The 17,358-nt window shown below is 32.9% G+C and overlaps 1 protein-coding gene across 1 annotated transcript in view; it reads right to left on the reverse strand.

Annotated features, from left to right (window-relative positions):
• Positions 1-235: 235 nt before the first annotated feature.
• Positions 236-17,358, reverse strand: part of LOTGIDRAFT_81703 (hypothetical protein) — a gene marked incomplete at both ends in the record, with an annotated part of 25,067 nt that continues 7,944 nt past the window's right edge. Inside the window, 8 exons of the mRNA XM_009056200.1 lie at positions 236-304; positions 1,852-1,947; positions 2,668-2,778; positions 3,425-3,565; positions 5,269-5,365; positions 5,944-6,022; positions 8,071-8,197; positions 9,672-9,762. Coding sequence (XP_009054448.1) covers positions 236-304; positions 1,852-1,947; positions 2,668-2,778; positions 3,425-3,565; positions 5,269-5,365; positions 5,944-6,022; positions 8,071-8,197; positions 9,672-9,762 — 811 coding nt within the window. The remainder of the gene's footprint in view (positions 305-1,851; positions 1,948-2,667; positions 2,779-3,424; positions 3,566-5,268; positions 5,366-5,943; positions 6,023-8,070; positions 8,198-9,671; positions 9,763-17,358) is intronic.

Below are 17,358 nucleotides of genomic sequence, written 5' to 3' on the forward strand. Positions count from 1 at the left end.
CTAAGGAACTGGAAAGGGCCGATATTTTTGTTTACCATAAGTTTTTATACACACCTGGTTTATTGGTTTCAGTATAAGCTACAATACTGTTACTACTCTCTTGTCGTTCTAGACTACTATTTTTATTACTTCGTTTCCTTTTTAATAAACTAGCTCTCCGTGTTAATCTAGCTAGTGTTGATGGGTTGGAACTATTCTGGAACTGATGTTTAGATTTATCATGATGACCTTTATCTTGTGTATGAATTTGCCACGTTGCTATGGAATCAAATCCAGCCTCCGCAGCATGACATCTCCATAAACACTGAAATGTGTAAGAAAAATAATTTTTCATGAAAGTTGAAATCCATAAATAAATTCATTTTCAAATGTTGGAATTTCTCATGAAATTTTTTGCAAAAGTCGTGATTTAATGTATAAAGATGTCTAAATATGTTTGTATAGCTGATAGAGAACTAGATTTTAGCTATCTGTAACACTTTCCGAAAGAAAATCTAATAATGGTACAGGTAAAGGAGAACTTTCTGCAATGTTATGACTCAATCTTTTCCATCAAGTTAACTAATCAGACCTTAAAAATGGGTTTAGAACATCAAGAATTTCCGAATTTTCAACAATAAACATTAATCCACCTTCACAATGTCCAGCTATTACGAACTTCTTCTTATACCTTGTTTGCAATAGCTCCGTTTCTTGCATCACGGAATGTAGATTCGATTGGATGGTACACCAGCGAATACAGCCAATCAGAGCTCTTGACATAAAGACTGTAAATATTATGGTTTATTGTTAACAGACTTTCTGTCAAGGACTCTGATTGAAGTATTCGCTAATGTACAAAACACTGCATTTACAAACAATTTGATACAGAAACGTGGCTATTGCAGTCAAGGTATAAGATGAAGGATGATTAACGTTATATTTGTCAAAATCTTTTGTTTTGTTTAACAAAAAGGTACAGCAGTACGTTAAACTATTATCATAAGGAAATCAGCATTCTTACATGCAGTAAATCTGACATCATATTATTGGCAAATATTTCATCAAAAATGTTATTATAACATTTTTAATAATAACTTTTGTCTTGCCAAACACTCAACATCATTTCAAGACAAGACAACTTGACCTGGAATCTTTAATATTTCTATGAAAATGTTTGTATTCTGCTGTATGATGGTGAAGTTGTATATCTATCTAGTGTATTGTTTATTATTTGAACTTATCTTAACATTGTATTGTTGTCAGTTATGTAAACAATACACACATAACATAGTCTTCAAGATAAAACATCTGTTTAAAACATCTTCATAATCATTTTATTACAACTCTCTTTGTTCTTGGCATGGCATTAACTATCAGACCTACTAGAACACACCATTTTGCAAATTATCCAAGCTGCTGCTTTCCAGAATTATATTCATTTTGAAACATAACTTTGAAACTTAAAGATGGCTTCCCTTATTTTCATAAATGAAAATGCTAATACTTATATGAATAGAAAGTAGAGGTGTTTTAATGAATTGGAAAAATACCAGTTTGTCTCGCATGTCCACAATTAATTCATAATTAGCTAGATTAGAAGAGAATTCCCAGCAGAATTCCCATTAGTAATCGATCAACAAAGGTCAAAAAGTCTTTTTTTGTTTATCCAGACTTAACATACTTTTGGACGTTTATGATTGGTTAAAACTCTTAATTATATGCAATAAGAACTTTATTTTACCTATCAAAATCTGCATATACTCTGTAATATTTTTGGTAATTTAGAATTTTTTAAGACAGCAACCGTCCAAAAGAATATGGTCTTATCCACAAGATCAAGATCATGATTTCTGATTTAAGAAAACTTACTTGTATTAAAGATGCTGCAGTTGGAATTTGTCTATTGAAATGTTTTTGCCGTTGTTTTTGTTGAACCTTTAAGGCAAAACCAGATCCCAGAATACCCTACAAAATATAATCAATTTGCACAGATAGATATAAAGCCTCCCAATGAAAAAAAAAATGGGGCAAGGCTTTGTTGCTGTGCAATTTCATTTTCAGCGTTATTTAACTCAAACCCCTATGACAATGTTAGAAGTTATCCCTTCTTATGACCTTGGCCATTGCTTCTATAAGATAATATCTTCTGCACTCCACAAACATAACACACTTTTGTGCTGATTTGACCTTCAAAGTTTGATAATGTAAATGACTGCATACTGTTTTGTTTGTTTGTGGACCACTCATGCTTCCAGCCAATGCTGTTGTAGGCCCATATTTATTTTTTTTGGGTGGGGGGGGGAGTGCAACTAACAAATAAATAAAGTGTAGAAAATATAAACAATAAGTAAATAATTTGTAAGGGCAATTACCATCATGTTGCCTGTCTTGCGAAACTTACACTCTTTATATAATTTTGTGATTTATTACCCATCATACTTGTGTGCCAAAGAGAACATAAGCTTGTTTATTACACTATTTACGAAATATTGCTAACATAACATATACACAATGAGATCATAAACAGAATATGGTATTGCATGAACATCTTAATCAGAATTGAAGCCATTTGTAAACCTCATCTGAAGGCTTTCTCAATAACGAGTTAAACTCATTTAATAAACACTGTAATCTGAATAAGAATAAAATTAAATGTGCAAGGTATTTACATGTAGTTCCACTTACTGCTGGTAAGGCAAAAAATGATATTGCGAAGACAGAGAAACAGGAAGCCACTATTCGTCCCATCCATGTTTTAGGAACTGTATCACCATAACCTATTGTAGTTACTGTTATCTGAAATCATAATCTTATTAAGTAATGCAGCTCTTTATCTGATCTCGATGAAACTTGGTATACATGTATATATTACTGAGATCTCGGTCAAGTTAGAAATTGGTAATAATTGGATGACCAGTTTCAGAGTTATAGCCCATTTGTGTACAACGATGAGTCATTGTTCATGTTTGAATTTGATGATAATTTGATGAACTGTTTCAGGTTTTTGACTTATGGATGATTTTATGATTATTTGAAAATTCATAATTAAGCCACTAAAGAGTTTGTTATCATTTCTGACAGCAATGATATTCAACTAATTCAAGTCATCAGAAAGGATACAAGGATAACAACTAAGGTTCACAAAGATCCTTTCCACCAGCTGGTCCTTGGTCAAACCCTTCAGCATTGACCTTTCCCAAATTACCTGTAAGATTTACAGCTAGGTCAACTAGAATAATGTTGAAAGATGACTCATGAAAGTTGCCCAAGACTAGAACGAACAACCAACATTTGTTTGAAGTAACTAAACCCAGTTTTTGGGTTCATACGCATCAAATTAAGCCCTTATTGAATCATTGTGCAAACAAATTTCAATCTTGTCTAATCTAAGAAATGAGACCTGATGTACTTGGGATAATTTTTAGATTAAAAAGGCACTTACAACCCCCCACCACAAGGCATCAGCATAACTGGTAAAGTCTGTTGTACCATCAGGTGATACAGCATCTTTTTCAGCTAAATACACAAAATAGGAAGAAAATATTAAGCCTAGAAAACCTATATACAGCGTTGTTATTAATTCCTGAAAAAGAACAAAAATATTGGATCAATGTTATGAATTGAATTTGGTTTTCAAAGAATATTGAGGGAAAAAATAACATTGATTATAAAATTTCCTCATTGTTAATAATATGGATTTTTTTTTCTCTATTAGACATGTTTTACAAATTTTTTGCCTCACTATTCTTAATAATTTATAATATTTATCTTAATTGAAAAAATTTACAAAAACTTGGAGAAATTGAAGTTTCAGATACCAGTTTCGAGACCAAAAAGCTTCTTTATAATTTGTTTCAAATTATTTTTTTTCAACATGAAATATAGTTTTAAAAGATAAAAAAAAAACATATTTTATCCACATACATTATTTTTATGGTGTGAAAAAACTTCCAAATGTCTGTGAAAACAAATTTCAACCTTCAAGATTTGGTTGACATCTACAACCGAGTTATATTAAAAAATTTAATTTCGTATGTTATTCTGTTGGGAAATTTGTGCAAAATCAATCGTTAAACTTTTCATCAAAACATCTTCATTCTTAATTAAAATTTCTAATTTCAGTAAAGAAAGTGAAGTCTTTTCTTCACGACCATAAATAACTTTGTTTTGTATGTTTGCTGATTATTTGATCTAATTTATTGGCCAAATGATTATCAAAGTTTGCTGAAATTTAATCTTAGAAAATAGGCTTACGTCTATTGTACAGTGCAACTGAACGCTGTCAATGTTGTTAATAATAATAATAATAATAATTACGGGACAGAACTAAAATCAGCGCTGGTTTACAGAATATAAGATATCTATATCTTTAGAAAAATTGAAATTTTGTCATATCCAGACATCATATTCTACTTTTTGTAGTTTGTAGCCTACACAATCCTAAAACGTCAATGATGGTGTTTTTCACAGTAATCACACATTATAAATCATAAAAAGTAAATTTGGATTCACACTTATGGCTTTTGATGACTTAATTATAAAAGATGAAGGTCATCTATATTGGTCAATTTCAAAAAGGGAAGACTTGTCAATCAGGTCAAATATATAGGAATATTAAGATGTGTCTCTATCGTCAAGTCTATATGATCAACTGTACATCAAATACATGTAGCCTGTTTATTTGACATATTGAATGTCAATCCTAAACTTTTGTTTACACTGAAGTCTTATGAAGCATTTGATCAATATTTCTTTGAATCTTCTACAAAAATAAACCTTCTCAGTTGATTAAGACACCTTGTAAATGTTTTGCTATGTATAATTAAATATTACTTGTTTACAACTCCTATAGCTGAAAGAGACTTATCGACTGTGACTAACGATTAATGCGTTACATGAAAATGGCAAATTTCCAGTATTTCCCTGACCATCACATACACATGATTTTGTCGCTTTTTAAACTTTTTTTCTTTTTCATGTTGAAATGTTCAAACTTATGATCCAAAGTTTGTGGTATATTCTAGACATTTTTTGTGGCCAACCCGATATTTTCCACCACTGGTGAATTTAACCAATATTTTAGGAAGATGCCTATACTTACATGCTACACTTAGGCTACATATTCAAATGTAAAAAGAAATTAGCAGCAATGCAAATCGTTTTTTTTTTTTTGTGAAATAGGATCAGGAATGTTCCAGCAAGACTTTTTTTCAGAAACTAGGAAGACTTGCAGATTTTCAAAATTTATGCCGTTTCGAGACCCACAAGAACCAACTAAGAACTTACCTGTCTATGTATATACACAACAGAACCTAATAATCTCCAGGTACCACCTTGTCTATCTACATGCAACATTCGTAAAATCTGTAAAAATCTTACACCCCTGAAAAGTTTAAACCATTCATAAACACATTAGATCTGCCATTTCTAGTCTTTATATGTTTCAGACTCGTTACTAGCTTGTATTTGCACTATTTCTACAGTGACAATAATCAAGTGCACACATTCAAAATTAAAATTTTACATCTTACAAATCCTTTGAATACGCCTGCATACATATTTTGGGCGTATATTGTAATCACTCGGGCGGACTGTGATGATCTGATCATTTTTCACCGAAATATCGTGTTCGACTAAGCGTTTTCACTATTAGCTATAACTCGTGCTCACTCTACATGCAACAATTCTTTACAGATTCCCTTGATTTTTATTTTGTGGGTCAATGTCATTATGAAGATGATCCCTATTGATTTTTGTGATGATCTGATAATTTTTCACTAAATTCTTGATCTGGTGTAGTTAATAGTCGGATAGGAGCCAGTGTCTTGGACAAATAAAGCTTAATGTACCTTTTACTTTTTGTAATAACTCACATTAGGTACAGAAAAGTATCAAAGTGCTTTTGACTTGTAACTCAATGTGAACAAGATCAGATGGACGTCTCGATTTTCTTGTACCTACCTAATGGCTGAGGTAGCAAAAACTTGTCCATTGGAACCAACAGATAAAACAACAATACTAGCAACAACAACTAAAAAATCTGAAATTATAAATATGCTTTTATCACAGAAGGACTTAAGTCGAAGTTTGGGTATGCACCGATCTTTACGAAAGTCGTGCTTAAATTTGACTATCAAATGTAGAAAATGAAAGCCTTAAGCCTAACCTTATAAAGTTGGACTTTAGACAAGGTAAGAGCGCTGCATACGGCCTTTATTTTTAGAGGAATTGCAGGATCCACAGACGTCTTGCTGAAAATTGGAATGGTGCAAATTGATGCTATCAATGTCCACGATACACATACAAATTTTAGAAAACCTCTTTACAATCCCTTTAAGATTTGAACCCATAGATTTTAATGGCACATGAGATTTTCCTGAAATAAATTTAACTAAAGATTCAATGATTAGACCATTTAAAATGAAAAGAAAGTAAGAAATATGGCAGGTTTTGACTGGCAATTGATTAAAAAAGAAAGAAATGTTTAACTCAATTATGAAAAATATTAGATAAATGTGTCTGCTACCCAAAGCGATGCAAAGCTTAATTCTTTATCCAGTATTTTCTTTAAAAGCTATCAAGTTTGTCTCCAAGTGTTAGAAATTTATTTTCTTTGAATACACCTCTTAAAATCTAAAATTAGTATCATTTTGGTTTCTACACCGATAGTTTGTTGATGGACAATATTGTTTCTGATGGCATTCTTTAACCTATTATTAAGTTCCAAGGCAGGGACCACAAGATGAAACTTAGCCTAGCATGATGTTTCTGGTCTAGAACTCTCTGAATCAGTCATGTACCCTGAATGTATCTTAACAAAGGCATGACTAACATATTCTAGTACATTTTGGATGAGTCGAATCCATCCCAAACCAAAAAATTAGATAATGCTCTCATACTCCTCCAGCACACCTCTAGAGCATAACAGCCCTAGTCTAGAGCATGACAGCCCTAGTCTAGATAATGCCAGCCCTAGTATAGAGCATGACAGCCCTAGTCTAGATAATGCTAGCCCTAGTATAGAGCATGACAGCTCTATAGTGTAGCGCATGACAGCCACAGACCTAGTCTAGAAGATGGTAGCCCTAGTCTAAAGCATGACAGCCATAGTCTAGAGTATGACATCCCTAGTTTTAAGCATGACAACCATAATCTGGATCATGACAGCCCTAGTCTAGAGCATGGTAACCTTAGTCTAAAGCATGACAGCCATAATCTGGAGCATGACAGCCCTAGTCTAGAGCATAACAACCCTAGTCTAGAGCATGGCTTCCTTAGTCTAAAGCATAGCAGCCATAATCTAGAGAATGACAACCCCTAGTCTAAAGCATAACAGCCCTGCTTTAAAGCATGACAGCCTTAATCTAGAGCATGGTAACCGTAGTTTAGAGCAGTATGACAACCCTAGTCTTAAGCATGACAGCCATAATCTAGAGCATGCCAACCCTAGTCTAGAGAATGCCAACCCTAGTCTAGAGCATGGCAACCTTAGTCTAGAGCATGGCAACCTTAGTCTTAAGCATAAAAACCATAATCAAGAGCGTGAAAACCCTAGTCTAGTGCATTCTAAAAATGTCTAATATTACCTATAACCTATTCTTGTACATTTTGGACAAGTCAAAGCCTTACATACATTACACTTTAAAAAACTGATTCTCTTGTAAGCTTTCGATCTGAAGGTCAAAGGTAATCAATATGTCAGAGATGAATATATCAATTAAAATCTGTCTGCTAGACAGACCATTCTCTCTAGATGTACATGTGAAACCAGATTCTATTTCACTTTTTCAGACATTTTGATTCCTTTAGGCAATGATTTGATTGGGTAAGCTTCTTGACATCTGACCTTTAATTTGTGAAATGAGACAATACTTTCCTAGAACATGAGTTTAGTTTTCCTTCCATTAAAATGATTACATCAAAAGCTGTGTAGAAACCATACAAAATTAAACTCTCAATTTCATTAGGGTCAGTTAGCAGTATGGGGTCAAAATTCTCACATGACGTCTGAAGAAAAGATTTTAATTTTTCATAGAATTGAAAGCAGATTTTCTTTAATCTAGAGTCAATCTCTTGTTTTAAACTCACCAATTATTGAAATTGGTTTGCGGGCGAATCGAAATCTCCCTGAGATTCCCATGTACTTGCTGCGACATCCAGCAGACCACAAGCGTATCACATATTCTAAACCAAAGAATACTACTAGAACGATTTCCTGAAAAATATCAAAAAAAAAGATTAGAGATAGCTTGCCAGGCAAGGTAATATACGCCCACTGGCAGCTTTGATTTTGAATAAAAATATTTGGCAGTACAGTAACAATTACCAGTATGAAATATTCAACCTTCAGACATACACTTCTTTTGAACTTTTGGGGTGTTAATGAACAATATTACCATGTTTTGTCAAAATTTTGAAAGAAATGTGCCTTTCATAGTGTATACAAACTACAATTTGAATGTGTTTTCAAGAACAAGGGCAATAACTCATAAAATATATTTTGGATTTTATAGATTTTCAATAGGGTTCATCCTTGGGTGATAATAAACAATTCCACCAAGTTTTGTTTAAATCTCTCAAGAAGGGAGATGAAAATTGTGGTTACTTTCTAAAATCAAGCCATTTTGTCCAACTGTTCTTTAATTGACTATGATCTCCAGTTATTATGAACCCAGTTTTCAATTTCCTGTCAAAGTTTAGTTAGTTATCATTTGATATAGTGTGAAAATTGGATATAGAACTTCGTGATGTGAACCACACTAACAATAAAGAGAAAGTCGGAAATTAGCAAAATTAATGGAATAACACTTGGACCTCATATCTTTACTATGATCTAGTAATAATAGTTTAAATGAACATGAAAAAGCCACAATCCTGAATAATACCAGCATCATTTCCACTTACTGAGATCAATGTACTGAACTAATAACATTATTTTGACCCAATTATTATCAAATGTAAAGCATTAACCCTGTACTGAAATTCTGTTCTGAGAACAGAACAGATGAAAAATTACTAGTGCAAAGAGTCGAGCGTTCTGAGAACAGTTCCAATTTGAGACTACCAAGGCGAGCTGGTCTCGGAATAGTTCTCAGAACGGAACAGTTACATATTGGTAGTGTAAACGGTTGAGCGTTCCTCGAACAGTTCTTACGCATGTTTCTTGACCCCTTGACATGTTTTACAGTTTTGTGAGCAGACGAATTTGCCCTCATTGGGGTTAGTAGAATGTCTATTCTCAGAATGCTCGAAATTGTAGTAGTGTAAATGGTAAAAATTTGGTAATTTTATCGCATCCAGGCATAGGCCGAGAACGTCATTAGCCCACATGGTGCAGAAAAGCAGGGAGAAAACTCAATTCATTTCATTTCTAGGCCAAGAACGGAATACTTCCTAGCATTCTAATGTAAACAGGGCTATTGACAGCATGCTTTTAAGGATAGCCTAGAAATTGTAATTATGTATAACTTTCATAAATCAACATATTTTCAAACTTTTTATGACAAATATTCCAAAATTACTATCAAAGGGTTTTCCACTTTCATCTTCTGAAGAAAATATATATGAATCTGATAATGAAGTTCCTTCATGTCTGTGATCAATTGAAATAGTTTCCATTAATTAAAGTTATTTTAACACTTTGGATAAATGCAATGTTAGAAACATAATTTGTATCAAATTGAACTCACCATCCAAAATAAAGTTTCATTTGCAAATTCTGTATATTGTTCAATAGTTGAGAGTACACTAAATATTAAACAAATTAGCACCATCATAAACCTGAAAATAGAACATAATAATAATTAACACTTCTGTTATTTGTTCTGTCCATCTTATTTGCGTGCTGGTTATAATTCCATCAAATTCAGAAGATTTTTTTTCGAGTTTCATTTTTTTTTGCATAGTGGCTCAACTGCATGGCGTGGCAAATACAGTCAAATATAAGTGTTATCTTAACATCAAGAGCTTGATTATACAAAAAAAAAAATCCAGTTATTGGCTGTCATTGAATGAAAATGACCTTGAATAAGTCAACTTTCCTCATTATTTCAGTCGACCCAGCTGTAAATTGTTAAGATAATGTTCAGGAATGATTAATGCTAAGAGGTTTGGCAGAGGATCAGCTGGTACACAAATCCTAAAGAGGCCTTTGAAATTATCCTTGTTTGTGTCTTTTCTTCTTGTAAAAGCATCATTGCCTTAAAAAGGGAGAAATTATAAAAAAACATCTTGCAATTACTTTTAATGATGAAATCCACTAAGAATTCAATTCAAGATGGTCGTTTTGTTTTTTTTAATGTTTTTCAATGATTGATGACCTGTGAATTTTTAATTGGAAAATGTGAATTTTTAACACGAAACAAGAAATCACCCTATCAATTATATGCCATTTAAAAATCTTATATTCTTTTTATAAAGAAGAAAGAAGATTAAAGTTCCTGCGGATACTTGTTACTAGCTGGTCCTTGACCAATACTCTTACCATTGATCTTTCCCAGATTATCTGTACCCATTTACGGCCTGTTTGTTCTAATGATCCAGTATCAAGAAGGGTTGTGTTGGAAATAGCCATTAATATTTGAAAATATAACAATAACTAAAGCCTTGCAAATTACTATTTTACCATGCTTCATGTAAATGTAGAATTCAGATGAGAATTGGTCGTCTCTGGAAAGCTCTTTTCTAAAATTATGCATATGCTAGGGCCTTATTTTGAAAAAAAAAGGTAAAAATTCATCTAGACCCTGTGTGCTATAGACTATGCTTGTAAAAGAACATTTAGCAGTTGGAGACCATCCATATGATATAATAATACTTAAATCAAGTTAGTGATGAAGACATGTCGCTGCCAAGAAAGCTTTAGCATAATCTATTTATACATTATTAGTCTTAAACCATTGTCTGAAAAAGTATTTGGATATGATGAAATTAGGTTAATAATGAGAGAAAGCAGACGTGAACTAAAAGTGATGTAGTCATCTATATAATGGTTGTCGATAAGTTGAAACTTAACAGGTTTATTTCAGCTATCTGTGTTACTTTTCAGAATGAATTGAAATATAAACTACCTGATGTATTTCAGCCCCTTAAATTAGTTGCTAGCGTACAATATAGGTATATTGAAGTTTTGTATCGCAATACATCTATTCACTGATAATCCGTGCCAGTGTCTATCAGATGATAGTTGAAATGCCAGATGATTATATACCTTTGAAGAGGTATTCTTTATAATAAACTATAAGACAAGAGAAAGTCTTTAGTTATCAACAAACTTCTTCACACCTTATCTAAACATTAACTTCTCTTATCTTACAGTAATTTGGTCAAGTCTTTTAACAAATTACCAGTGTTTCTTACTGTATAGTGTTAGATGATATTACAGCAAACTTTAATTGTTTGTTGAAGGTCCAGGGTTCAATCCCGGCATAGGTCGAGATCATACCTTCGGATTTCCCCCTGTCAGTGATGCAGGTAAGAGGAGCCGACATGGAAAAAGCATCTTGTCGTTCAGATGGGACAATAAACCGAGGCCCCGTGTGCTACAGGCTGTGCACGTTAAAGATCCCTCGACAGTTGGAAATCGAAAAAGAGCAGGCTAACGCAACTGTCCTGGCAAATTTTCCCTCATGGCACCCTGCGTGGAGTTGCCCGTCTTCATTAGCCCACAAGGTGCAGAAAAGTAGGACGTAAAACTCCATTCATTTCATTTTCAAATTTTGTCATTGATATTTTAGAATGTGGGTACAAGTACAAAATTTCCCTCATTATACACTTCATGGCGTTGTTTGATTGTGATATATACTATTTACTATTTATCTACCCTCATCATTCTCGTTGACTCAGCTGTAAATGGAGACTGAAAGATCAAGTGGTTTGGCCAAGGACTAGCTGGTAGATGAGTGTTATCTTTCCTTTACTTTTCTCTTCGTAATTTTTTTTGTCATGCCTAAGTCACGTATAGGGGTGGCCATCCTAATTCAAATTGTTACAAGAAGGCAAATTCTATTCAGTGGACAATCACTGAAATTCCAAAAAAAGCGTAAACATATCGCAATAAGGAAAGATTGATAGATCAAATTTTTCGACAATGGATGGAAGGACTGATGGGAATGGTGAAATTTTCCAATACATCTGGTGATTCAGTTGAAGCAAACCATACAAAATCTGGTAATAGATATTGTGAAGAGGCAATTATATTGTCTTTCACCTTAATCCAATATGCAAAATTTGTATACATCTTATGACTTGTGAAGCTATCGTGGTAAAAAAAATTCCACATTGCAATACACACAAAATCTGATATTGCCCATAGAATAAAGTTTTATTTTGGAAATTTGAAAAAATGTCTCCTAGATATAAACCTGAGAAGAAAAGTTGTCTTGCACTGCACCAACTAAGATAGCATCTCAGTATATATGGTATTTAGACTGACACAAACCTTAGGAAAATGTCTCCAAGATGTAAACCTGAAAAGAAAAGTTGTCTTGCACTGCATCTACAAAGATAGAATCTCAGTATATATGGAATCTAGAGTGACACAAACCTCAGGAAAATGTCTCCAAGATGTAAACTTAAGAAAAAGAGTAGTCTGTAAAGATATGTGAAGTTACATGTACATTATAATTAGAAGAAAACTCAATTTAACTCTGTCAACCTTGTACATTGAAGCAGCTCATTACTGTCTGTTGAACAAGCAATACCCTTCACTCTTCTACCTAACAATATCTCATGTGCTATTCATTTCAACTACAGTTTGCATGTGATTTAACACTCTTGTCATTTAAATGAACATTGAAATTCTTATAATAGTAGACCCTATATACAGAAACTTCCAGGCTTTCTCAATACAAACAGGGCTGTAACTTGCGTCTTTTTACTCTGAGGCACAAATCCTGTTGTCTTTAAAGACAACTATGTCCTTCATCGCGTTTGCTGTAGAATTCAATTAGTAACATCCGTACCTTAAAATTCTACGCAATATATTTGGCAGATATATTTTTTTTGGAAACAAAATTATTTTTTTGGTTAAATCTCTCACGTTTACCTGGATGTACTTTTGGCCCTAAAGAAAGTGGATCTTTGTAGTGATTCTTTTTTGTTTTAGATTGAGTGAGCAAATGATCAAAGACTAGGTATTCGGGGTGAGAGCCGACACTATATACCGACTATCGGAAGCACTGGCACAGACATCAGAATGTTTCTTACCTTGAGGAGGATTTAAACCCATGGCACAAAATCGCAATGCAGACGATAATCCATCTCTAGGGTTTGATAAAGATTTTTCATCTGAAGCATATGTTGAAAGGATGAGCTTTTTGTTAATTTGTACAGATTTGCACAAAATAACTTTTAACATAATTTTTTTCAAACAATTGATAGTTTTTAGAGGCCGCCATTATTGGTAAATATGCAAGAATATGACATGTTATAGATAGAAATGTAAACCTTTACACGGTGTAGAAAGATAGTAACCATGATGCAATGATATCAGGTGATATTAATTTGGCTCAAAAGACAAACTAAGAGATAAATAACAACAAAAACTATTGTTTAATCATCAGTAATTTCAAATTCAACTTACAATTTTCTTTTAATACATGAAATAAGTGAATTCTTTATTTTACATGGGTCAGAATGAGTTCTAATACACCAAAGTGACATGCTCCTGTCTAACATTCAGCCCACATTATATTATGTTAGTAATTTTGTTAAAGCTATTTTTATCAGTAGATTGTTGAAAGCTTGTAAATGGTTTGATAGGAAGATGTAATTGTAATGACTATTTTCATGAAGTCATAATAACCAGGTTCCATTGTATCAAAATAGACTGCAGACAAACAGACGTCAATTATAGGACCACTGTTTCACTCAAGTTCAGATGAAGATTTGACTGGAATTACATACAACTATCACCTGCTAACATGGTGTTTCTATTTCCTTTAGGGACAGACATTAAATTTTTTTGATTAAGATTTCCAAATGAAAAACTGTCAAGAAATCTTATAGTATGTGATATAAATTCCTGCGTTCTTACATTATTTTGGTTGACAAACAAAAAACAGATTTAAAGGGATGTAAAGGGGTTTTCTAAACTTTTTGTATGTATCAGGGATACTGATAACATTGATTTGAATCATTCCAGTTTTCAAACAGACGTCAGTAAGTGTTTTATGATGTCACTAATTGCAAAATATGCTTTATCAAATGAGACACTTAAGATGAGTAACTTCAAACACAAAGTTATAGTGGAGTTGCAGGAACAATTGCAACAAGTTACCTTGAATAATTACAGGAACCACAGAATTATGGAATGACGCAAACAGGAAGAATTTACAATAGTGTAAAGGCTTTCAACTGCCGTTTTAAGTTGGGAGAATATGCACTGTGTTGACCTATGTCTATGCTCCAAGAGTCTGTTCAAAAGAAAATGCTTTGATTGAGAGAGAATGGTTCCTTAATACTTCTTTGTCACTCTAAGACTTCTAGATGTAGGCTTTCATTTAACTTATTTCTTGAGGAAAAAACAACATAATACACTTTATTGAAGACAAAGAATTTGTTATAACAATAGAATAACCTTGACCATATATCAAGAATGCTGGTCAAAATTGATATTTCACACAATAGAGAAGATGACAATGGCGGACATGTTTGTGTAATTGATTTCTTGTTTTAAGTTTTAATTGAAAGAATTGCTAGACAATTGTCTATTGAAGGGTAAGAGACATAAATTGTTTCAAGTCGATTAAACTCTAGCATCAGTTAGTGACAAGTTAAGCTTGAGTAAATTCTAGTCTTTAATTTTCTTTGAACTGCTCTATTGTTACCAACATACCTATTGTTCTAATGAAGTGCACATTCATAATTGATTCCTGGGGGATTTCAAAAAACTTTTCACTGGTTCCAAATGAAGTATCTTGTAGCATTAAAGTAAAATGAAACTCAAAGAATGCAAACTATTATTTCACATAATTTTTGTCATCAAGATTTGAATCAACTGAAAAAAAGCCATGTTTTCTGCAAATGATTAAGAAATTTCTATTATTCTGCTGGGTGTTTAATTTTTTAATATTCGCACATGACAGAAAACTTTTGGACAATTTTGATATTTACAGAAATAGAGGTACGTGTAGGCTACATGCCCCGCTGGGTATCAATTACCAAATTTTGATCAATTAATAATCAAAATATTTTACTTGAGAAATCTTCTAAATAAAATGATGACCAATGCTTTAATTCATGGGTTATTTTTGTATCATTAAATATTCATTGCTTTGATCGGTTTGAAGTTTATTATGAGTATGTTATGTGCTGAAGGGAAAACTGACTTTGACATGAAATCAATATTTGAAATTATAAATTCCTTGTGACGATAATCGATTATTATGATTATTTTACCTAGCCTGTACATAGAAAATCATTTTTCTTACAGTAAGAACAGATACTATGCTCATGCTATTATTAGATGTCTTACAATATAACCTGAGCTCTATAAACAGGATGAAAGGAGAAGCAGAATTAACCATGGATAACAACTAGGGCCAAGTCATCTCCTTTAGATAATCTGTACCCGGTTAGGACTAAGTTGATTGGTATAAGTATACCTGTGAAATACAATTACCTGAAAATGTGGTTTTCAGATTAACAAGGTACAGACTCATCTTAATCAAGAGTTTTCAACAGAATCTCATGAAAACATAATTGTTGTGTTTAACTGGCATAAATGCTCTACACGAAGCATTCCATTTGGATTCAAGAAAGACTACCTATACTCCAATAACTAACCATGTCTACAAAAGTCTTTGAAATTTCCACATTTTAGAAAATCAGCAAGTCTTGAAAAAGAACTCAATCTATGGTTAAGTGATGTTAAATGTTTTGTGGTTTAATGGACTGGCATATGTGGCCTCTGAAGTGAATAAGATGTCTGATACCTTTTTTTAACCTCCTCAACCATTGTGTTCACAAATTCTTTTCATCAGACAGGCATGAATCAAAAATGAAAATGTCATTGCAAAAGCACAATATTTCTGTTGTTTGTTTGTCTATGTAAAGTCTCTTGAGAATTCCTGTTAACAAATGAATTAGTTGTTAAATTTGAAATGGCCTGAGGCTTATGTTCCATTTAGTTAAAGTGAAGAATTGGGAGCCGAAGTCTAGTTATAGATCTATTTATAACCATGCACTAGCCTGTCATTAAGAAGCTATATAGGCAAACAGTGCTTTTTTCATACAAATTGAAATTGATGGGCAATGTTTTGTAATTTGGTTAATCTATTGACAATGCTCTGTAATGAGTCTATTCTAGTGACAATGCTCTGTAATGAGTCTAGTCTAGTGACAATGCTCTGTAAAGAGTCTAGTGACAATGTTCTGTAACTTGTCTGGTCTATTCTAGTGACAGTGCTCTGTAATGAGTCTAGTCCTGTGACAATGCTCTGTAAAGAGTCTAGTCTATTGACAATTCTCTGTAAGGAGTCTAGTCTAGTAACAATGTTCTGTAATTTGTCTAGTCTAGTGATAATGCTCTGTAAAGAGTCTAGTCTATTGACATTGCTCTGTAATGAGTCTAGTCTAGTCTAGTGACAATGCTCTGTAATGTGTCAGTCTAGTGGCAATGCTCTGTTATCTTCACTGAAGACAGTCCTCGGATGCGAACTTTAGTTGATGGACATAGGCATGTCACTGGATTCACCATTGTTACCATGAGCAAAAACACTCATATCTAAAAAAATTGACTGCAATAAACTATGTGTTTTTGCTGATTCCAGTGGCTTCTGTTGACTTTTAGATTCAATACTGTAATATTTCATAAATCAAGTGAATGGTCTTTGCCTAGTAACCTCCAGTTGTTGGTAGTCGATGTTCTACGATTTTGCCAGTCAGATGGTTTCTCTAAGCGTATTATTATAGAAGCCTGTTTCAACTCTGTATCAACAGTTTGAAATTGAATCAGAGAAAGGCAAAAACATTGTCTGTAGTGTACACTTGTTTCATTTGTATTAAATTTACAGTTCATCATTCAATTTAGAATTGAAAAACTAAATAAGTAATTAGATAAGTCATGAAATAGAGTGTTTGAATATTTGAGCCCCCATGGCTAAATGAGACCTTTGAAAAGAAATCCATCAATTACAAAGTCAACTTTCCAAAAATCAATATCATCTTTTATCTGCTAATTGCATAAAATCCCAATGTGTATTCAAAAACCATGTCATCTGCAAGATTTCCTAGCTACAAGCAATTTGTCACTTCAGAATGGTGTATTTTTAGAAAAGTAGCTCAATCTATGAAATAATGATGCATTATGAAATCTGAAATCATGTTGTTCTACAGCTATTTATTAGATAACTTTCCCTAGAACAGACAGAATCT

Source organism: Lottia gigantea (genome assembly GCF_000327385.1).
Source record: "Lottia gigantea unplaced genomic scaffold LOTGIsca_27, whole genome shotgun sequence".
Lineage (NCBI taxonomy): Eukaryota > Metazoa > Mollusca > Gastropoda > Lottiidae > Lottia > Lottia gigantea.